Here is a 24279-nt window from a genome sequence, read left to right as displayed (position 1 = left end):
TTATCCATCTGTCTAATCGTGTTTATTAATCCATTATCCTTCGGATAATTATTTCGCATCTGAGCAATGTGCATGACCACAGATATGAAAATACTTCTCTGTGGCTCATCACTGAAATGAAAATGCACTGACAACACTAGGACAGGTATCGATATGCTATGTACAACAGTGTATGTTTGCCTTTTGTAATTAGCATTAACATTTAATTCACAGAAGTATCAACATTTAATCACAGACACAGGCTTCCTTCAAAGTTTCACTTTTTTAACTACTAAGAAACTTGTCATACTGCGCCACTGCACACACCACTTTGCAATGTTCTGAAGACAGAACACACTTGTTCTAACCCTGCAATTATCTTCTAAAAAGATTAGAGATTTTTGACAGATCAGTGTAAGATGAAGTGTATCTTTAGTCAAAACAGCAACATCAATCCATTTATTTCAAAAGCCTGTTCACTGATTTTGAGTACGTAAGGCTTTTTTACACTCAGTTACCTTGCCTTTCACCTCATTTTCTTCTACGTTGCTGTACACATCTTTGTCTTTATTACTTAATTGAAAATTATTTCTTTTGTTGAAGTACTAATTACAAGAAAATACAATAAATTTTTAATTAAAAGACAAGAACTATTGCCTTTGCATTATACATTATGATTACCTCATCATTTAAGTTGCTGTTGTCTTGTATTGCTTTAATCCATGCTAACATATTATCTCTGTCCTCAGCTTGAAACAGATACTCGCAGTCTGATGTGGTGAGTCTAAATACATTTTTCCTCTTGGTTTCACAGTATGAGATGTCTATCAAACAAGCATTGATGCTTATAGGTTGTTCTTCTTCAGACAGCGTCACTTGCTCCTTTTTATCCTTGTACAAATAAAGTGAATGACCTCGAAGAACAACATACAATTGCTTCCATGGCCGAATGCTTCCACCGACTCGCTGAAAAACATCAACCAATATATTAGTTTGCTTATTTGTTAGAACTAATGGTTACAAAAATTACTTGTATTTTAAAAATACAGACTGACCGCCTACCCTTATGGTAGGCGGTCAGAATGGCCTGCAGAGAGACTACACAAAGTGGGATTCACTAATTACTCTCCATTAGAGGAGCGAATTACCCTGCAATCCCTGATAGCCCATTAAGAATGTGTTCATGTATGACAGTAGTAAGAAACAGAATGTGACTAGAATTCCACAGAGGCATTAATACAAATACAGGAAAAAACATTCAGTGGACTCTTGCCTAATTTAGACTCACTCCTACACACCACTGCAATTCCTGACTCCCAATGTTCTTTGTTAGCCTAAACTTGTGCAGAAGGTTAATTTGAACTCAACTCCAAAACATCCTAAAAAATTATAGCTTTTTTCATAATTAGCAGAGAGGGAAAAAAGACCAGAAATTATAATCATCAAGAGACTGATTCTTAATACTTAATTAGTTATTAGAAATTAGATTACTTCACAGATGCTTTGAAATGTAGAATTTAAGACAATGTAGAAAGCAGTCTGTAAAAGAAGCTAAGGAATTCACTGAAGTCAATGTTCTAACAGGTCTAAAATTTTGCCAGTCTTACTGAGGCTCACATCACAAAAAAATTTATTAAAAAAGCACAACAGGAAGGCTTGAAGTTTCTTATCTCTTATTGAGGTCCCTTCCAATCTCTAGCATACTGTGATACTGTGATCTTAGTGTTTCACCACCTTAGTATTTGTGGTAGGTTAAAAAAACCCAAACATGACAGGTACCTTCCCTTTGTCTGTAACAAGCTGACGAAAATGGAGCCATCCTTCCTTGGAAGCATCACCAAAGACCTCTGAAGAAGAATCTTTGCGGGAACCAGAGTCTTCTGAAGATTTCTGGCTGTCTGGGACCTAAACACCACAGAAAGAACCCCACAGTGCACTTCTGAACACATTTCTCTACATTCCTTACATTCAAGATGTTTCTCATTTTAAAAATGCCCCTAGGAATGTTCTCCTGGGAAAAATACAATCTCTGAAGTGTCCCGTACAACAACAGGGGCCTTACACGTCCCAAGAACACTTTGAGAAGGAGTCTGAGATTCTCATTAGTGTTTTTACAAAAGCACGACACAGGTACGCTTTGTTTACAGAAGCTGAGGAAAATGAAATCAAGGACCATGTGGTGAGCCTAGGAAAAAAAAGACCATGTTTAAATACGCTACGCACACAGCATGAACAATTTGATGAGTGGCAATTCCAATAAACTTCATGCCTGTGTTTAACACATCACTTTGTATAACGGTGGTGTATAATTCATACAACTTGTCAGAGCACTATGCGTAATTCTTAGGAGTTGTTATATATATGTTTACCTACCTTAATCCCCTTTAAACTAGATACATGCTTAATGGTTCTGTTGGGAGAAAAAACAGATGTTAAAAATGAGATTTTGTACACTTTAAAAACAAGATCTCCAAATTAACTGCTATCTTTTCATCAACTTACGATTTTCCCTCTTCTCTGTAGTCATCCAGTCCTTCATCGTATGACTTTGATCTCTCTGTTTTTGCGGCAGGCTGGCTATCCAGGGCACTAGGCCGGATAGATTCTAAAACAAATTGAAATTTTGGCATATGTAGGAACCTGAATCACGTATTTGCAATATTTTTCAAGCAATAAATAATACATAGTTTTCATTTCTCCAGAGAATAAAAGGAAAAAGTTGCATGAGAAAGAAAATTAAATCAACGCTCACCATGATCATGTGAAAGCTGTCGCCGAATTAAAGGGATTGGAGATGCGGGACTGGGAGGAACAGTTGTTATAGCTGGTGCTTGAGAAGCAGATGCAGAAATGACAGCAGAAGCAGGAATGTGTGCAATATCATGGTCAATACTAGGACTAGTTGGTTCATCTACAAAGGTAATATGTAATATATTAACATATTAAATGCATTAATCAAATGCTCAAACTAAAGTGTCTGAACTTCTCATTACTGGGGTATCAGTTATCTTAAACATGAAGTCTTTCAAACAAATGTAAGGGTCCAATTAATCCACACTATCAAATGTACTCTTCTTTTTTTCTCCTAAAGAGGGGCCTGTTTCATTTTGTAGAGATATTACTTGCGCATAGAGATAAGAGCAAAGGAAAGCATACCTGATTACAGATTCTGCCATGAGAGAACAGAACAGGAATTATTTTCTAAACCATTGTAATATTATTTTCAAGTAGACTACTTTTGTTTATGTGCATAAGTGAAAAAAGACAATTAATACATCAATAAGTCTAAACTCAAGAGACAGAAAATCAATTTCTCACAGTAAAATATGGGCAGACGACTGAAAACCATTTGATTTAAATAAGCATTCAAATAATAAAGACAGGTTACAAGCAAATAAAAAAAGCATTTCAAACAGCTATCTAGAATTCAAAGAACCAATCCCCCAACCCCCCTGTACACTGAAATAAAGCAGCAAGTATTCATATTGTTAAAAGATGGTACCACTACATACCAATTAGCTCTTCCACTAATTGTTCATATAAACGACTGCATGCGGTACATGCCCAACACCTCACAGTCTCAACAGCCACAAGGGTCATCATGAAAGATTTCAAAAAGCTTTAAGTCTTTCTAGTATTTAACGTATTTCTTACAGGATGGAGGAAGCTGAAAGATGCATTTCCAATCACTCTGAGAAAAGAGCCGTAACATCTTCTAGAACACATTACTAGTGCTAGGAAAATAATTCTACTTCATGCTCCAGGCGAAGAGGGAATGGAGCAGGGGGATCAAGTCACAAACAGCGGCTGAAATGCACTGCCATAATGAATATGAATGTGTTCTAGGTGCTAAGAATTGTAATATGCAGAGCTACTGAAAAGCCTATTGAAATCAATGAACACTCAACAGACAGAGGTTTATTCTTTGCTTTGTGCAAACACAACTGCGTGTGCTGCATTGTGCTTTTCCAGCAGTCACTAAGAGTTCTGTTAAGGCAGCACTTGTACCATCAAAATTCGGCAATGTAAATTTCAAACAAGGCAGTAAACAAAGTACAGAAAGGTTTAGTAACAGCACCCCTCTAAATTGTATGGTGTGGAAATTACAGTACTTTTTGGAGTTTTAAAGTTTTACATTTAAAAAAAACTCAAACATACCCCTAAAAAGCATTCAAGCTATAAATATTAATAAAAGGGAAAGCAAAAGAACTCGCAGCAAACCTGTGATACTGTAATTAAAAAAAAAATATCCTCAGTGATAAATTAGAAACATTTATAGATCTGTTCCCTACAGCAACCAGGAAATAGGAAATACCTCAGTTACATTTCCATTTCAAGACTACAACAGCTCACTGTCTTATCCCTTTTTCATTTGCTCAGCTTTCTTGAGCAAACCCTAAGAACTACGCTAACGTTGACTAAGGAACATAGCCACTCACTGTACGATTAATTAGTCTGTAGCACTCAAACTGGAAGCGCTCAGCTTTAGGTTATTTATATCACAGACTTATCTCAACATGTCATAGTCTGCAACTCAAGCTACAAAAATGTTAGCACTTGAAAGAAATCTGTGCAATCACTGAACACAACAATGTTAGGCAACACTAAAGGCAACACCATTTCCCACAACACTTAAATCCAAGAATTCAGCTGAGGAAAACAGTTTCTAAGTCCTTGAAAGCAACCATAATTATTCAAATCATTACTTCACAGTGAATCTAATCCCCAGATGTATCGAAATTAAAGTAGTTTTAGAAATAGTCAAGCTTTAGAAAAACTGCAAATGACATTGGTACAGGAAGGAAATAACTGTTCAATCCCTAAAGAGGTTGAAGGCTAGCTAATGGCAAGCTTTTACATAACATGAAGTGATTACAAAGCAAGCTATGACATACTCTGTATGAGTTACTGCCTACTAATTTAACGCACTGGCAAACTCCACTGCTGCTGTCCAGCAAGAAACAAACCCCAAACAACTACATGTATCCCTTGTATTTTTAGTGCTTGCAGTATTTGTCTCCCTTTACCGTTTCCTTGATTAATTAGTATATTTGCACCTCAAAACTCCTCACACAGCATGTAAAAGGATGTGTTCAGCCCAATCAATGAAAATGCCTGTGTCTGAAACATGGTGAAGTGTACAGAACAAACAAGCCAGAGGAGAAGCCACACAAAATGTCTTCCAGTGTGTTATCTCACAGTTTACTGGTGTCCCTTTCAGTATTTGTAACAAAAAGGTCAAAGACTCCAGGATTATTTAAAGTTCTGAGAAAAGGATACAAGTACTATTTGTTGTGCATTGCTGTCTATGAAGCAACCCAAGAGACCAGACATCAGACAATGAACCAGCATGGTAACAGATCATCTCTGGCAAAGTGGAAGATGCTGCTTGTCACCTGCATGAACATGAGCATGCAACTGGTCAACAGTCACACATAGTGACTGTCAGGAAAAGCCTTTCAATGCAAAAACACGGGGTAAGACACTTGCAAACTTGCAATAAACAGGCATCACAGCTCCAACCTGCATTAACTTATTTGCTAGCTAAAGCAAAGAGAGATTTGTGTACACTTCGGTACACAAATTTCTCTTTGCTTTAGCTAGCAAAAAGTTTGTATTGCATTTGTATTGCAATACACATTTGTATTGCAATACACATTGTATTGCAGTGCAGCTGGAGATCAGGGACCTTCAAAGAGAGGGAGCATCCATACACCATGTGATCTGGACAAATACTAACTTTCTGACTCTGCAAAGAAACAAATTTACCCTGAATGGGCTAAGAGGCAGAACTAGAGATTTCAAAACTGAGCCGAGAAACATTTCAAAACATAGGTGAGAAAGCATGACAAAGAGGACATACTACCCCACTCTGTGGATGAAAAACTGAGGAAGAAGTACTGATCAGTTTTCTGAAGATTCAAAGGAATGAACACCAAAATCAGTGAAAGAAAAGCACAGATCTGTATCATACCCTACTATGCTCTACAATACAGTTTTACAATGATTAATATTTAATGCCTTTGTTTAATGTTGATACCTGAACAGTCCTCCCAGATTACATATGAAAGTTTGAAAATAACAACCCGATCACCTGAGCACAAAAAGGAGCACATTTTGAAAACATTAAATATAATATAAATGAATCACGGAATTATTGAGGTGGATGTGAACCTCAGAAGGTCCCCTAGGCCAACCTCTTCCTTCTCCAAGCAGGTTTAGTGCTGAACTCAGATCACAATGCTCAGGACTTCTGTCCAGCAAGTGCCAAACAGAAGGGAATGATCTCTTCCGTCAGTATGCTGGCTGTGTGCTCACTGGTGCAGACCAGTATGGTGTTAGCCTTCAGCACCATCAAGGTGCCAGTACTACTGCAGGAGAATAGCCTATTCCAGTAACAGGACTTAGCATTTGTCCTTCAATTTCAAAAGGTTCCTATCAGATCACCCCTCTAGGCTGTGTCCTTCTGAATATGCCACCTATGGAGGGTGGCTGCACCCCCTAACTTGGTGCTGTCTGCAAACTTGATGAGAATATTCATCTCCTGTCTAGGTCACAGATAAAGATATTAAAACAAGATGGACCTTGAAGAATGCCACTTGTAATCAATGTTCACGTAGAATATTAATCCTTAGCCATTACCCTTTATGCCTGATGGCCTAGTTTTCCTCCGTATCTGCAATGCATCCAACCCAGACTATGGCACAAGGATGGTATCGCAGAAAAGGTCAAAAGCCTTGCTGAAGTCAAGGTTGCTGATCCTCTTGTGTTCTCCTCTCATTCGCAGATCTAGTAATCTCATTACAAAAGCAATCACATTGGTGAAGCACTATTTACCCTTGGTAAATCTACGCTAGCTATTCCAAACATCTCCATCATGTGCTCAGAAATAAGCTCGAAGAGAACTAACTGCATGATTTCCCCAAGGTCTCAGATAAGGCTGATTGACTGGGTTGTTCTTCTTCAAGACAGGTGCATAATAACTAATAAACAGTATTTCTACAATGACACCAGCCAACTCTCTTAGCACCTTCAGATGAATTTCATTGTACTGGACAGACATGTACGGGTTGAGCTGCACTGGAGTGGTCTTAAGAGTCCCCTGTTTATCCAAGTTGGTTATGATTATGGGTTTGGTTTTGTGGATTTTTTCATTTCAAGGAAATGGTTTTATTAACTAAACACATACTTAAAACAGCTTTAAATTGCTTTTCATGAGAAGAATGTTGAGACAGCATGGACCTCCAGACATACGACATACGCCCCCCCCCACTACTCAACATACAATTTCCCAAGTGGCATACACTGGAGAGGGTAACTATACTTTAATATTAAGACAAGAAGGCACAAAACTATCAAGCACTTATCATAACACCAAAAAATCTTTACTGACAACAGGACATGCCAATGACACAAACAGATCCTGCAGCAAGCCAGTCTTCAGAGGCACTCCCTTATTTCGAGCCCTTTGTCAACACCCATTTTGCATGCAAAAGGCTCTCCATCACCACAACATACACTACCTTGCTAAAGTGTTCTTCTTAAACACAGTATTTGAAAGCTTTAAAATCTTGTCCCATGTCTAATACTTCCTCTGTGTCTCTCAGTTTAGGTGTGTTTCAGCTAGCTATAAAGCAGCACTTCCTATATAGTGCAGCCATGCGGACCACATCTCCCTGCCTTGACCTTGGCAGCAGGCAGGACATGAAGGGTCAAGCAAACACTGCTGAAGCACAGGCACAGCAAGGGAAACCAGAGCAGGGAGAGAAAGGCTGCAAGGAAGAAGCAACAGTGAGAGGAATTCAGTAAGAAAGGAGTGAGGTTGGACAGGATACTAGAGGTACAAAGAGGATCTTCATCTACACAGAGCTAAAAAAAAGTCTATCTCTGAGGTCCTCATTTCCAATAAACCTCAAAAGGCGCTAAATTTAAGGCAAGCACAGACATAGGCCATTTTTCTTAAAAGCCTGTCAGGAAGGCAATCAAATAAAAAGACATGTATACAATTTCACCTATGCATAGTGAGAAGGATAGAAACAATCAATAAACCAAAGATTAATTTTTCAGTCAAAAATAAACTACATGGAGCTAACCCTGATATCATACAGGACAGCATAAAGGACTAATAAATACCCCAAAGCAGTGAGTTTGTTGCAGATCTTGAAGTACAAGCTGTTGCATCTTATTACTCAGACTGCAAAGGTGAAAGCTCCAGTAACTGAATACTTCCAAGGCTAAACCAAGTGACTTGGAAAGAGGATACACTACTGCTGGGTTCATCTTGACTTGCTACCCTGTTTTTCAAGAAGAACCTTTAAAAAGTTTTTTGTTTGTTTGCGTGTTAGTTTTTAAGTACTGACAGAACTGCTTGTCTGGACGAAGAACTTCATATGTCTACTTTACGTAATTTGCCTCATGGGGCCAAAAGAAAATAATGGAAACATGTCTGCATGCTGAGCATGCATTCATTTCTGTAAGCCACAAACACAGCACTGGAACAAGCCCCCTGAATCATCAAATCCAGTCCTCTGCTAATGCGCACCTATAAATCATACGTTTAGTATACTGAGTTTCGCCCAAACAGAAAAAGGCTTCCCAAGGTTATTCTCAACGTGAAACTTTTCTGAAAACCTTATCTATGGCAGCAATTTACTTATTGCAGTGTTAAACAAATACATAACTATCTTTCTATGTGAAGTAATACAAAGCAATTCTAAAGGTTCCCGTTCACAGTATTACCCTGCAACATAATAAAAGCACAATTCCCAGTATACTAGGGATTTTTTTTGGTGAAGAACACTGTTAGTAATCCTTTATTACCTGTAATTGTTAGTTTAAGTTAGAATGATATACTAAGGATTGATGTATGCTTTGAAAATATTACAAATTAGCAAACAAATCTGATGCTTCTACTGAATCAGAAGCCTTCTAGAAGTTACGAGTTACTGCCTTAAAATTTTAAGTTTTAATTAGAAAAAGGATTTTTGAGTTCCCAAAGCATTTCAACGGTATTTTAAATGCTAATTTGTAATTTTGTGTTTTGGCTGCTATGCTTCAGAATACCACAATGATTTGAAAATTGTTCTTTGGCTAAGAAAACAAGCCTGAAGCAACAATGATTTGGCAGGCCACACTGTTAAACCCTGAAAAAAAAATAAAACAGAAGACTGATGCTTATCTTAGAAACACTGATGACATGTTAAAAGCTGTGCCAATGCTACCGCTAAAATAATGGAAGCAACAGCCCCTCAAAAACGAACATCTGTCAGCTCTAATTTCTACTGCGGTTACATTTATGTTTTCATGGTTTGTAATAGCTAGGCAGTAACTTGTAAAAAAAATAATAAAAAATTACATTTTCATATTCAACTTGACTGCTATCAGTTTTCACTAAAATTAAAGTTTCCCTAAAACATCCTGTATCAGCCATGTGTATTCATTCAGACACCATTTGCCCTTAAGGTAACCACATATTTTGGGCTGATGAGCCACAATCTCTGCTGCAGAAATTTGAGGTTTTGGATTTTTCTCTACCTGAAGCTTACCTCTTCTCACATGGAGAAAATGGAATGAGCACATTCTTTCAATTGTTTCTTTACTGCATGTGAGAAGTCCCTGGTTGTTTCCCCTAACCTTTCTCTATTCCTACCATCATAACCCTTATAGTGCGCTGTGAGGTGAATCATTTTCTAGTTTCAAGAATACAATTGCATTCAGTATGTATGCATTGACATTGTCATACTCTTCACCAGAGACTAAGCATCCTTCAGAGAGACAAAAAGATGTATGGGGAGGAATGGAAAGGTATGGCACATATTTCACTAAAAGGGAGTAAACTCATTATACTTTCAAAAACGGTTCTTGGAATTGTGCACACACTTACCATTTAAGGGTAGGTACTGGGAAGGTGAACCCTTAATATGCCTCTACTTCCACCACTAGAGAAAAAGAATGCCATCATATGTACAATAAAGATACCTGAAGAGCTTAACTAACACTGGGTAGTTTAGAATGTTTCACCTCCTGATTTCCTAGTTAATTTATTTAAAGTATTTGGGTAAAAAAAAATAAAGCAGGATTCACTAGAAGCCAGCTAAATTTATCCTATTTGTTAACAAGTACCCAAATACTTTTATTATTACAGAAGTTTGTAGAAAAATAGATATGGAAACACAAAAAAAAAAAAAAATTGTTTTTGAATACTATCATGAAGATCAGCTCCTGAAGCAAGATGAAAATCAGAATCTGCCTGATCACTAGCACAGAAATTGCTATGGTTGTCTGCCAGTGCCACAGGTAGAAGCAATAAAACAATAAAACCATGAGTGGCATGGAAAGGGTGAATGGTCTGCTGGTCACTCATACAACATTTGCATCAGAAATTTGGGTCTTAAACAGACACTTTTCCTCCTCCCCAACAAAAGGGAATGAATACCACGTGGTTAAACCCCTGGCAAATCTTTACTTAATTCAATACAGGGATCGGATAGCAAAATTTTACTGTCGTATGAAAGAGAACTGATAAGTTTACAGAGCACTTAAAATCACATTTGTTTCAGGGATGTTGTAAAGTGCAAATGGTTGGAGAACAGAAAGTACCAGCATTAAGTATCACATATCCTTGTCCTGCTCTTACACCTTTCCGTAAGTATCAGTTTCAGCCAGAAAGAGGACACTCATCTAATTTTTGCAACACTCTGGTGTTATCGAAGTCTGGTCAAATATTTTTATCTGGCTAATTTTCTCTCAGTTATTCACAAATTAACAGTACAATGAAGTGACCTAAAATTTTTCTAGGGTAAGGATGTACTAGATATTTTCAAAAGTGGGATCACACTCTGAGGGAAAGTCTTCATACTTACCAGATACTACTGCATGCCTAAAGGTCTAATAGGATAACTGTAAACTTGTTTGATTAAAAAAAGAAATATTTCAAGATTATATTTATTTACAATTATTTTAAAACATATTCATATAAAATTAATTTTCATATGAAAACCTGAAGCTGGCAAGGTTAGAAAGAACATCCGCTCAGTAGTAAAGGCCAAAGCATTAAACTGCACTGTCAGCTAGGCACACTGCAATTAAGTATTGAAGCAGTTTCTCCATTTCACTCATAGAGGTAGTTCATTCAACTAAATCTGGGAGCTGGATTATCCTTTTCTAAGAAACTGCTTTCTGCTCTACAATAAATGGTGTTAAGAAGGAAAAAAAAAAGTTTCAAGCTAGCTGCAGAGCTCTGACATGCACACTAGATATCCAAGAAATGTATTAAAATAACTATATTCTGAATCAACCTTTTCTCGACAGTTATTTAAATGTTAAGTAGCTTCCTAGCTTCCATCCCAGTGCAGGTTAACATGTACAAAATCACCCTGTAGGTCAGAAATTTATCATCTGCTGTTCTCTAACGCAGAAATTGTGTACAAATTACAAGTCTGAAAAAACCATACATTAAACACCACAATTGCGAATACAGCCAATGACAGAGATAATGGCATTTTTACTAGTCTAGAGAACAGGTGAGACTGTTTCAGGGTAAAAGGAATAGCCTTTCATTAGGCTATCTGGTATAGCTTGGAACAACAGAGAGAACCTGAAATAGAAACACCAGCTCCAAGCTAACAACACACCGCATTTAGTAGCTACATGGGAAGCACTGAAGCCTGCAGTACCAGGGTATGTGTACATGTAAAACCATCAGGTTCCTCATCCCCCAAGAACATGTGCTTACCTGAAAAAGAGATTGAGCACACAGTATTTTGCCTATTTTTTTCAAATAAATCTATTTTTCCTATAAAATGTATTACACCTACCTACTAGGTTTGCTTTGAACAGATCAGATCTCTCATTTCTGTAAGCAAATACGAACAAAAATTTGATCTCTCTGCTTGAAACAGCCTTTTGTGACAGGATTAATGTGCAAAATCATTCTGCAGCAACCCACTGCAATCCCTATAGAATCTGCCATAAGCAAGCTTGATGGAAACTCTGCTTGGATTTCTCTTTGTGGTACAGGTCACCATGATACTTATAAATAGCTAAAATCATCCTGATGTTGTGTTGTTCTCAAGAGCATAAGTCACAAAATACTGCTGCAAAAGCCAGTTGTTCCTGGCTGAATTTCTATCAAAATATAGTCTGGCCCTATCTACTACTTGTAATGCGCAGAAAATGATAACAAAAATAAATACACCACAAAGTATTTTAAAAGGTAATAATATGTAACCTTGGAAGATATTTATTGCCCCCAAATTGACATTTTTTACACTACCCCAAAGATCTAGCATACAAATAACTTCAGGAAGTGCATTTATGAAATGAACCATACCTAATAAAACCTAATACTGCAAAAACCAATTATGTTGATGTAAACAATGGAAGCTGACGGGTCGCCAACAGCAAGGTATGTCTTAACTCACAGTAACATCCTTTTCAATCATCAGACAGGAGGAAAACCAAACCAAAACACAAAACAGAAAAATCCAAGTGATTTTCCTTCAGAAGCCTTTAACTGAGGTTCAAAGTAGATGTAGGGTTTTATCTGCCTGATTTAGTAAGCCTTTTAACAAATGAGGCTGTAATTAGGAATAATGATAGTGGAACAAGCAAAGTTGGAATCATACATATTAATTCTAACTTTAGAAGATGCCCACTCTTAATGACATTTGATGCTCCTTCTTTTCATAGAGGGTTATTTCATCTTCAAAGTGGTGGAGCTGTGGTGGAAATTTTCCACAGCACCTGTACCAGCACAAGAATTTCTTGCTAGGAATTCAGCCACAAGTACTGTGTCGGCTCAGGCCATGACCACACTCTCGCAGCACCACCTTTTAGTAAGTCTAGAGTATTCCGGAGGTTACAGTCAAAGAGGCTATGGAAGCTCATAAGAATTCACACAATCCCATGTGGTGCTACACCCAAGGCTGCAATTGTTTCTTCTGAACTGCTCAGCTGCTACCAGAATGCAGTACAATTGCCATGTTTAAGGCTTCTTTGAATTTTAATCATCACATTTCTCTAAAACTCTGGAAGCAAGCCACATCAGTAAGAGCTCATGGCCAATCTTTGTCAAAATCAATACGGGAGATTGTGTAGAAAAGGTTGGGTTTGATTTGACAATCTTGATCAGATTTTCACGACATTTAAGTTGTATGAAATCAGAAAACTTGCAGCATGCACTTCTGATTGAGCACAAATACTGCACATACCTTCAATCAAATGCCAAACATGGACTTCTGGCACTGTATTAAAAAACCCTACACAAAGACAGGTTACATGCCTTACAAACCTGTACTAATCCTTAAAGACTGACAGAGTCTAAGGAAGAATCCAAAATTCTACTGGATACTGATACATCCAGTAATAATAAAAAAAATAGATAAAAAAATACATTCAAATCCCATTCCAAAAAGAAAACCCGGTATAAAACCCACCTGCTAGCTAAGAAACTGTTTCTGTTACATCTTAACAAAATTGTCATTTTATTTCTTGCATGATTTCCATTCTTCCATGTACACAAACCTTCTGCACTAATTCTGGATATTTACTTTAAAGCAGTATCACGTAAGAAAGCTGGGTCTGTTCAGCCTGGAGAAGAGAAGGCTGCGTGGAGACCTCACAGCAGCCTTACAGTATCTGAAGGGGGCCTATAGGGCTGGGGAGGGACTCTTCATTAGGGACTGCAGGGATAGGACAAGGGGTAATGGGTTAAAGCTTAAACAGGGAAGTTTAGATTGGATATAAGGAGGAAATTCTTTCCTGTTAGGGTGGTGAGGCACTGGAATAGGTTGCCTAGGGAGGCTGTGAATGCCACCCCTGGCAGTGTTCAGGACCAGGTTGGACGAAGCCTTGGGTGATATGGTTTAATGTGAGGTGTCCCTGCCCATGCAGGAGGGTTGGAACGTGATGATCTTAAGGTCCTTTCCAACCCTAACCATTCTATGATTCTATGATACAGATAATTCTATGGGGAAAAACATCACTGCTGCAGATCCACAACAGAAGACAATTGTGCTAAGACAATGTAACTCCCTTAATATGAAGAAAAAAAAAAGAGCTGGTTTTCATATACATGAATTAGAGAATCAAAATTTAGTATTTTCCAAATACTACTTATATTAAATTCAAGAACACATAAAAATATATAAATCAAGCCCTGTGAAAAATGGTCCATGGATACCTAGACTCCAAAGGATAAACCAGCCACAACAAAAGAAAATTCAACTCAACAACAAGAGCAAAGACAACGTTCTGTATTCACTACTTGAGTAGAACAGAAGCGCTCTGCCACTGAAATTCTCTTCAGCAGATGACTCCAGTTCTTCACATATCCAAAACTGGATTATTTTTCCCCCATTACTTACAATTCTCCCATTTCCTCTTTGCTTCTAAATGATCTCACAAGTGCTCTCAGCCCCCTTCCTATGATCTCCCTGTAATTCCAACCCTGTTTGTGTCACAGCCCACCAGCAAAACTTTGTAGCTTCTCACATTCTGCTTCCACAAAGTCTTCAATTCATACCCACATTAGCATTGTCACTTGCAAATTCACTTCATTTTCCTGCTATCCTTTCACCTGAAACACCGTTCCTGTATCCCACATCTGTCTCAGAAAGCTTTCACCCTACCCATTCAGCTGACTTTTTTTTTTTTACAAATCACCCTTCTACAGATTCACATGCATATTCTCTCTTTTACTGGGTTCTAAATACATTTTATACTAGAGAAGTATTTTTAAAGGTGCTGCAAATGCTAGCTGTCCACATCCGAAACATCAGAGCGTTATGTGGAGTGTTAACCAGACACAGTTATATAATGCAGGCTTCTCCAGGGAGTTAAGGAAAGCTCTGGAAGAGTATCTCTTTTACACTGATCATTCAGGACTCCAAAGCAGAACATTTTTTTTTCCTCTCCACTGAAGAGTGCTTTTAGTTTTACCAAAATAGTATTGCTCTAGATGAGAAAAGAACCTCCATGCCCCTTGACCTCAGGGTTTACAGGAACAGCAGTACACTACCTGGCATGGTGCTCTCCATCATCTTTAGCAACGAAAAGCATTTTATGTACACTCCAATGGCTGAACTCACCAATAAATGGAATAGAAGCCAGCGAGTCACCAGGTGGGCTGGAACCTGATGCTTTCCTTTCTTCTATTCTTTTTATGTGGACTTCTCTCCGAGCATCATTAGGTAACCAACAGGTAGTGTCTGAGGCTGCCTCTTGGTCATTTACAGCAAGAATGTAGGACTGATGCCTCAAAGGCTGTGGAGTCTGGTGGCCAGAAGGTGATTTGTCCCGCATGACCACCGTGTCTTTGTCATTTTCCTGAACATCTGTTTGCAGAGTTTCAGGCTCATGGACATCTTCCCTTTCGAAACCATGAATTTTTTGTCTCATGGAACCATCTATTTTGTCAGAGGTAGTTGAACTCTCACTTGGCTGGACAAGTTTGGCGGAAGCTGGAGACAGAGAGGAGGGTGGGATGGTTTTGCCAGTTTCTGTTTTGTGATCTGGGGCACCTTCTGCTCGGATCCTTGACTGTTGGTTTAACAGACCACTCTGATGCAAGTGATTCACTGTTCTTTGGTCTTTGCTGGCAACAGCATCCAGGCCCTGGTTAAGGGGAAATGATGGTTTTGCTGCATAGGGAGCGGAGTTCTTCAAAGAACTACTTTTAGAACTTCTGGCTGGCGTGAGAGACAATCTCTCCTGTGAAACAGTTGTAGATTTTGAAACTCCCCCAGGAGTTTGCAAATCTCGAGAAGGCTGTAACATTTTTATATCTGGTGCAACTTTCTGAAAATGAGAACCAGGCAGAGAAGCTCTACTCCCTGTTCTCCTGTTGTCTGAAATATAAGCACTAGGAGCCACAGGAAAATTTTGCCCTCTAAGGGACATATGAAACGCATGCTGTCTAGATCTCTCATAAATACCCCGCCGATCATCTTGTTCAGTAAACCCTGTCCACTTGTAAGTCTTTCTCCTATCTCCATTTGTATCTGCAATCAGATTCTCAGAGTGGAAATTTTCTAGCACTTCACCCTGTTTGCTGAGATAATCCCATGACCGAGCCCTGTGGTTCCTAGCATTAACTGAAGGTGAAGTTAGAGTATCTTGTGAAGCACTTCGTGGCCACTCTTTCATCAACACAGGATCTTCAAGTCTTTCCTGGGATACGCTTCTCTGCCGGATCTGAACAGACTGTGGAACCCTGTCGTGAGAGGTGCTCCTGCGCCGTACCTGAGAAGCAGTGCGATTTGGCACCACTTGATTATAATCAGTTGTATTCTGAGAAGCTGCTCTTAAGCTATCCAACCTTTCCTGTATTGTTCGGGAGCCATACATGTGCATGCGCCTATTATCAATGTACTCTTTGTAAGTTTTGTAGGTCTTCCAGTCTATATGCTGGTGGGAGGTTGGAGAACTGTAATGATTAGTAGAGACTGAGGATGAGTCTGTGACTTGAGCAGCAGGTCTAGTGCTTGGGATTGCTTCTGGACATACTACATAGTTTGAAGCTTTACTTAGTGCTCCAGATGGATCAGCTGGCCTCGTTATTTGAGTCTGGGGAAGTACAATGGCAGTGGACACTGAAGAAGGTGGTGACGTTGTCCGTGCTTTTAGACTGGTTTGATCTTTCAAGCCATATCTTACTTCCTCTGTCCTGTGTGATGGACCAGCATGATTATTTCTACAGGATGGCAAATCTACAGCCTTCTCAGAAGGCACAATAACAGTCCTTATGGTTTCATTGCAAACACACACGGCTGTATTTGATTTTGCAATGTCTGTTGGTGATGGAGGCACTTGTATTTCCATTCTGTAGGCCCTTTCTGGCTGTGTCACTGCCCGTACTGGTCTACTGACTTGCTGTTTCCCTAGTGAGAAGTCAGAAGATAGCTTGTCACCAGCTTGTGCCATCACAGAAGGTGCGGATGTCAGGCGTGGATAACATATTGGCGGTGGTTCAGGTATGTTGTGGGCATTACCACTGTAGGCTTCGTTGCCTTTCAGGTAGGCATCTTGGGAATACGCCTGTGGAGAGAAGATTAAGTGAGTATTCAGTAGTGAGGGAAATGGAAAAGCTCTCCATTTGCACCACCAAGCTTCAAGAGGGGAAACACAAGTACAGAATTCACATAATCTTAGATGTTAGTTAAAAAAGATAAAAATAGTGTTCCACCCCCTTAGTCCCTTAGAAACAAAACAAGCAAGATCATTACACACATTCCCCCCTAATTCCACCCCCCCACCCCCCAAAAAAAAAAAAAAAAAAAAAAACTGAAGACCAATTCTAGGAAATACTGCAGGCATGGCACTGAGGCAAGTTTCCCAAAATCCATGAGCACACAACACAGTATTTTTCTCTCCCTTAATTTTGCTTTCTACCATGATGCTTCACACATTCTTCCCATTTAAGCTTCACTTTGCTGGAAAGCAAAATTTCACAGCAACTGACAGGTTAAAATGCTGCATAATAAATTCAACTAGCACTAGAAAATTCTCTCTTCATTTAGTGTACAAAAGACCCATGTTCACTTAATGTAGTACATATGAAAACTACACATGAAAATACATACACACACCCCTGTCTTGTACATAAAAGCTACTGTTCCTAAACATAAAACAAGTAAGTTGAAGCAGTAATATCTTTGTTGTGAGCCAACACCCTATAAGTCATCTTACATTTTACAGGAGACAGCCACCATATGGCACACAAATGTTGCTGCAAAAATATTACTAATATTTAACATTTTTAACTTTAAGGTACAAGCAGTATGAAAATTCATGCTTATCCACTACTGTCCACACAGTATTAAAATCTCCAATTAATTTCCTTGGTGCATTTACTTGCACCTTTATGATTAAAAGCCTGACTCCTGAGGAAAAAAAAACGGTTCTATTACACTTATTTTACTTTTTAAAAAAGCAGTATGTATCATTGTGAAATTAACAGAACGTTCAAAATAATAAATCAATGAGAAGCACACAGCATATTTAAACAGTATCTTATTATTGAAAAACTTTAGCATGACTTTGTTCAGTTTAAACATAATGAGATAAAGAGCCAACGCACAGCCTGCCAATGCAACGGAAGATTAAAATGATTTCTCAGGGCTTTTACACACTTAGGCGTGGTATCATATCACAGCATTTCCTGTCCAAATCATAACATGCTCAATTCCAGAATATCAATGTGCTCTGTCTTAACAGTAGACAGGTTATAAAAGCCCAAGTGCAGCCATAAAATTAATACAGAGCAAAGTACAGAGGAGGGCGAGGCATTTACAACAGTGCTGCAATGTTACACCGAGCATTAGTGAAGTGCAAAATATTAAAGCATACTGAGAGAAAACCAACCAAGTAACACAGGCACAAACCGCAAATTAGGAGATTAGCATTATGAAGAAAATTCAGCTCAGACTATCTATCTCATTTCCAGCAAACTTGCTGTTTCATATTCTTAAGAAAAACATGCCTTATAAAACCATCAGAGAAATGGCTACTGTACATTCCTTACCAGTGCTGTGACATCCTTTGTAAACTGCAGCTGGCAGAAAACAGGAAAACAGTAAAAGCTGCTTACAGATGTAAAGACAGAATTATCTTGTCATACTGATGTTGAATACAGAAAGCTAAAAATACAACTACACTGATTTCACTGGAAGGTACCAAGAGAGGTAAAGGGCAGTAGAGCACAAAAAATAACTTCACCCTCCTTGTGAGCACATCCATCTCAGGCTTTCATCTGCTCCTTGCGTTTATCCTCTACCTTTACAGAAAGCGAAATACATTTGTGCCATTTTGCCTTGGTGCATCCCTACAGCTGCCTGCAGAGAGCTCTGGCTCTATGCAGCAAGACTTCCCTTCCACTACAGCAACGCTACTGTCTCTCATTTCCCCTGGGCTGCTACCATCCCTGCCTTCCTGGTGACGAAACAACGGCTTTATTATGCATTTATAACAGCACACCCCTTCCCCACATATATATGAACATGACCACAAGCTGTCAGCTGACTGCAGCTGCTTTCATGCTCTGTATCTGAAATTAGAGGAATGATGCTGCAGAAACACTCTACTCATGTGATTTGTATTTTTTTCCTCCTCCACTCATAGTAAAAAATCAAGCCAGGTTTCCACTGGCACATTTAATGGAGGGGAAGAACATAGATAAATATTTCTAAGTCTTTAAATAAATGACTATTTAGGAACTTGACAGGCTGTAAGAATTAAATATATATATATGTATCTGTAAATGGAAAAGATGCTGAAAACCCAGAAAACATATAGAGCAAGAGACAACTGTCATGCAAAGGAAACAAAAATAATCACCACCTCAATCAGAAAACAATTATTAATTTATACAGCTCATAAAACAGTTCAAAACCTTGATACACACACATTACACCAATATAAAATGCACTGCGTTTATGTGTTTGTAAAACATGCCCCTCACAAACAATGCTTCATTGACTTTGACAGCAGAAAGGCTGAATTCCAAAACCAGCGTGATCTGATCATAGCTGAAGACTACAAATGAGTTTAAAAATCAGGTCTGAACTCTTGACAAAATGTATCACAGATACATCTCTTCAGAAGCCAGCATTCTCACAGGGCTCAAAATTAGATCAGCCAGGCTTTCTTCTCCCTCCAGTAAAGAGTACGTTTCCATGATGCAGGTGTATCCAGACAGACTGCCAGTTCTGAATGAGACAGTTACTGGAAGAAAGGTTATGATGAGGGAAGTGTCATTCTTTCAAGCTCATTCCACCCACTTCCCAAGAAATCACTGAAACAAAGCTAAACTTTCTTCCAAGCAAGATAAAGTTTATAAACGGGAGCTGTGACATTGTAACAAAGAATATTAATTCTCTTTGCTTCATAATTCCAATCAAGGGCCTAAAAACGAATACTGCAACTTGCAAAGAAATGCACTGATCTGTTCTGAATAATGTCACACTAAATGCTGCACCATCCACTTTTTTACTATGAGCTATTTTAATTGCTTTAACTAGAAAGTAAAGTTAAATTTTAAGAAGAGGCTTTGGAGACTAAAAAATATGAAGCATGCCAACGTATTTATTAGTTTTCATACACTATTTTGACACTTTAATGTTTTGCAACTATATATAAACCACAGTTTAAATACTACTCTCCTCTCCCTTTAGTTCCTCAAATGATATAGCTATGTGGAAATACTACCTTAATCTCTAAGTGACTGCAACAGAGGATATACTCATCAAAAAGCCATTAGGGTAGGGCTTAAACTTAAGTCTTTAAAGAGCCTTATAAATTAAATGAAAAAAAGCCTTCCAACTTAAAAATAAAAATTTAATATCCAGATCATTAACGCTCCTGATTCAGACACCAGCCAAGCCACTCAAACTCCGACAGGAGCCAGGTACTCGGCAGTTACTCAGAAGGTCCAACACAACTGAAAACATGGTGTTTTATGAGCATTTCCCACCTTCTCAAAACAACAGCAGTTATGGAAAGCTTACCATACAAATACACCAATTCAGAGTGACATAAAGAGCTGTGATGGATAACAGCTTTGCAACAATTACTAGAAGAAAACTGCTGCGCTTATGGAAAGAACTCAGTGTGTTTCCAGTTACTGTGTACAATTTCTTCCCCACCTTGCAATTTGGTTTTGTTTGCACCAAGTTTGCAAACATCTGTGGCAAAGAATTAATTTCTTATTGTGAATCTGTATAACCGTTAGCACATTAAGGGTTTAACTGTTAAGGTAATACATTCGTGTATGATATACAAAATGAATTTTAAGCCAATAGAACATTATATAAAGTATTTTTACAGGGCATTTTATTAACCCTCTAAAATTCAGCTAAGAGTTTTGCTTGCATTTTTGCCTCACTTGGTTTTATGCCATTTATGTGAGAATAATGACAGCTAACGTACAAGGATATGTCTTAGTAAGAATCACAGTGAAACCCCACACTTTCAAGAACTTTAACCAACCATGTCCTATACCCCTTAGTCCAAACCCATAAAAGCACATAGGCATATGCTTCACTGAGGATAAGCATGCTTCACTACGCTTCACTAGAGGATAAATAATAACACTGATTTCAACTGAACTACTTAAAAAATTGGAGATAAGCGTTTTGGTGAATTAAGCTAACATGCCCAGCACCTTGCAAGACTAAACTTGAGGCATTCTTCCTTCTTTCTCCAATCACTTTGACTTCTGATCATGTTTCTCTTCCCCAGCCCTAACCTATTCTCACATTTAACATGAGTACGGGAACTGAACATCTTAAAAGGTTGTCAGCTGTCTTAAAGGAAACACTTTCCAATTACAATTTGCTCTGGCAAGAATGCCAGTAATGCAGCTCAAGAAGTTTCATTTCACTCAGAGACACCTAGCAATCACTACAGTCAAATAATGTTATCTAAAAAAAATGACCAAAAAAACCCATACACACCTTCTCAATAGCAGTGAAATTTTAGTGTATCAAATTTAATGCCTTAAGCCCAAGAAATTTAATTTCCAAATACAAGAGGTGTGAAAGACTTCCTTGTGAGTATTAGTCTGTATTGAGATGAGGAGGGTTGACGCAAATGGTATTTTCTAACATAGGAAATGTTAGATAAAGATGTTTAAGTCTCCTAGGTCACTACGCCTTCACGCCACACCCCTTCTTCCATTGTACTTGCTGTCAGAGCTTTAATATTAACCTCTGAGTACATAAGTAACTGTGTCAGTTCAAAATCTGGAAGTAAACAAATGGTCCAAGACTCAGGTCTAAACACAGCTATGTATTAAAACATATCTGTTTATTAAAGTAAGGCAAATGAAAATATTTTACAGTTTGCCAATGAAACAGCCATGTTGCTCCATTGGGCCTGATGCAACTGGACAGTCTCAGGAAAAAAGAAGACAATACTGTTCAAGTTGACTATGAGCAGACCTGTAGTCAGAGACATGAGGTTACTGTGGCATATGAAACTCTAGAATAAACTCCCTTATGCAAGTTAGTTTCATTTTTTAATACGGGTGCATCCCTGGCAATTTCAGGGTACCACAAAGCCTTGAGAGCTGCAAAATTCCATAGATATTGTAAGTATCAGAAATGGCAAAGCAGCAACTCTTCTGCCCAACTACCCAACATACTGAAAACGTCCACATCACCTCATCAGAAAAAAGGGAAAAAAAAGAGATGCTTCAATTGACTTTCACTTGCTTTCCTGATCACTCCCATCTAGGATTTTTTTGTTCCCCTACTACCTATGACAAGAGAAACATTTCCATTCAAACATGGTCAACTTTCAGTTAGCAGCAGACAGTTTCAGTGGCCTGTAATTTTACAGAAATATGTAAAATAAAAGATATGCAAGAGGGAACTAAACATATAAAAAATATATAAACAGCCCCCTTTTTATTTCCACATTTCCCATAATTCACAGAATGCCCAGTAAAATCTTTTTGTAAATGAAACTACAGAGATCCCTCTGGAATGCTAAGGCGTGTTTCAACACATTCACATGCTACTAAAATGGATGATGACACCACCTAGGACTAGAAGTAAACCTCCTACCTTTTAGGGCAATTCGTATGAAGAAATGAATTCTTAAAACTTATTCAAAGGAAAACTGTTGGAGGTAAGATAAAAGTTAGGAAAGCTGATTTTCTGAGTTAGTAGTCTGGGAAGTGACAGAAAACAAAAGATGAAAGTCAGGATAACTTGCCTGTAGCATGTGTGTTTATATACACACACACACAAAGCAGATATACATATTTACAAATAAATATCTACATATATTTACATATAGCAGACCTGATATATAATCATTAATATGCTACATAACAAATAACCTTCTAGATGAACAGCTCTAGGGTAGACCATATCAAAGATGCAATTTTTAAGAGTGATATTTTCAAGTGCCTGATACTTCAAAATTCAGTGACCTGGAAGCTATATTCTTCTTCACATACACAAGGAATGATTAGCAAACAAGCAAATTCCCACATGAAATAATACTGCATATGAAGAACACCCTAACATGTACACATTAGAAACTAAAAACACTACTGACAAGAATCATAACACGGCTGACCTGTAAGTGGACTTAGGAATTTCAATTTTCTCTCTTACGGGAGCACCTTTACATTCAGTACGTTCTGTGCAGCACAAAATGCTTTTGGATGACTGGAAAGTGTCACAGTTTGAACAACTTCTTAGTATTAAATTTGTTATGCAAAGATTACAAACCAGCAACAATTCCATTAAACACACTTAAGAGCTATTTGTAGTCAACCTAAATGTGTCTTTCCATTTGTATGAAGTCAGTGGTACTAAAACCTACAAGAAGCATGAAAAAACACAACACAATCATAGCTGCCAAGAATTCATGTTTTTGTCATGGGCAGAGATGTTTTAAATATCCTCTCCCCCATCCCAAAAGTGACATTTCCAAGATCACACCAGCCAATGAGCGACTGATACTGATTACACTAACAGTAGGCTTTCACATGTAATTGCCTTCAAAGTAAGCACTGTGCACATGCCACAGAGGGCGACGACCTGTGGATTGGACCACTTCATTGTTACTATTGATGAATGGGTTTAACCCCGTTTTCAGGAAATTCAATATACCCAGAGGTTCACAGATATATATGGATATTTCTGCAGACTGAACTCAAGGTTTATAAATAGCAGACTAAGGACAGAAACAAGCAACTGTGGTCTTTATGTAGTTAACCTAGCAATCAGTCATCACCATATGGAGCAGACTGCCAAGTACTGTAAAAGTTACCACAACCAGCATTGTTCCTGAATATAATGGAACTATTTCATGCTTGTTGCACTAGATAAACCTTTCATTAACTCCTACTACAATATGCAGTAGTGCTTTGAGTTCTTCTATTTTTACAACATACCTGTATTTAACATCAACAGTTTACAATGAGTGACAGCAACTTACATAATTTCAGTGACAGAAGTGTAAGTTTTCTCTCAGCTAAGAAGGGCATAATGCACCTTCCCATTTTCGGTCACTTTGGACTTACACTGACCCTACCACTACAGAGATTATTATCACTTGTAGGAGTTGTACTTCATTCAGGAATAAGAATTTGCTCTGAGGTTTATAATTTATTTAGAGACTTCCACGAAAGCTAATACAGCATTAATGACAAAGACAAAAAGTGAAAAACAAAACCAAACCAGCATGCAGTCTCTCAGCTGAAAACAGAAAGTTACCATCTTTTCACGCTGAGTGAAAGGAGTAACAGTCTATGCTGTTCAAAATGACTGTTCAGCTTTGAGTAGA

At 38.2% G+C, this 24279-nt stretch overlaps 1 protein-coding gene across 6 annotated transcripts in view; it reads right to left on the bottom strand.

Annotated features, from left to right (window-relative positions):
• ARHGAP21 (Rho GTPase activating protein 21) overlaps positions 1-24279 on the bottom strand; it is a 113130-nt gene that overhangs the window by 11436 nt on the left and 77415 nt on the right. For 4 of the 6 annotated variants that reach the window (XM_062633595.1, XM_062633594.1, XM_062633596.1 and 1 more), the window contains 7 exons: positions 18503-18532; positions 15069-17016; positions 2732-2890; positions 2482-2584; positions 2353-2389; positions 1759-1884; positions 661-945 (listed from right to left, as the gene is read on the bottom strand). In XM_062633595.1, the coding sequence (XP_062489579.1) occupies positions 661-945; positions 1759-1884; positions 2353-2389; positions 2482-2584; positions 2732-2890; positions 15069-17016; positions 18503-18532 (2688 nt within the window). The remainder of the gene's footprint in view (positions 1-660; positions 946-1758; positions 1885-2352; positions 2390-2481; positions 2585-2731; positions 2891-15068; positions 17017-18502; positions 18533-24279) is intronic. The other 2 variants (XM_062633599.1, XM_062633598.1) reach the window with 2 other exon arrangements.

This window comes from Pezoporus occidentalis, unplaced genomic scaffold, assembly GCF_034315485.1.
Source record: "Pezoporus occidentalis ecotype Australia unplaced genomic scaffold, CSIRO_AGI_Poc_V1 ctg40, whole genome shotgun sequence".
In the NCBI taxonomy this organism is placed as follows: Eukaryota; Metazoa; Chordata; class Aves; order Psittaciformes; family Psittacidae; genus Pezoporus; species Pezoporus occidentalis.
Note: the sequence above shows the minus strand (reverse complement) of the source record. Positions and strands in the feature narration are given on the sequence as shown.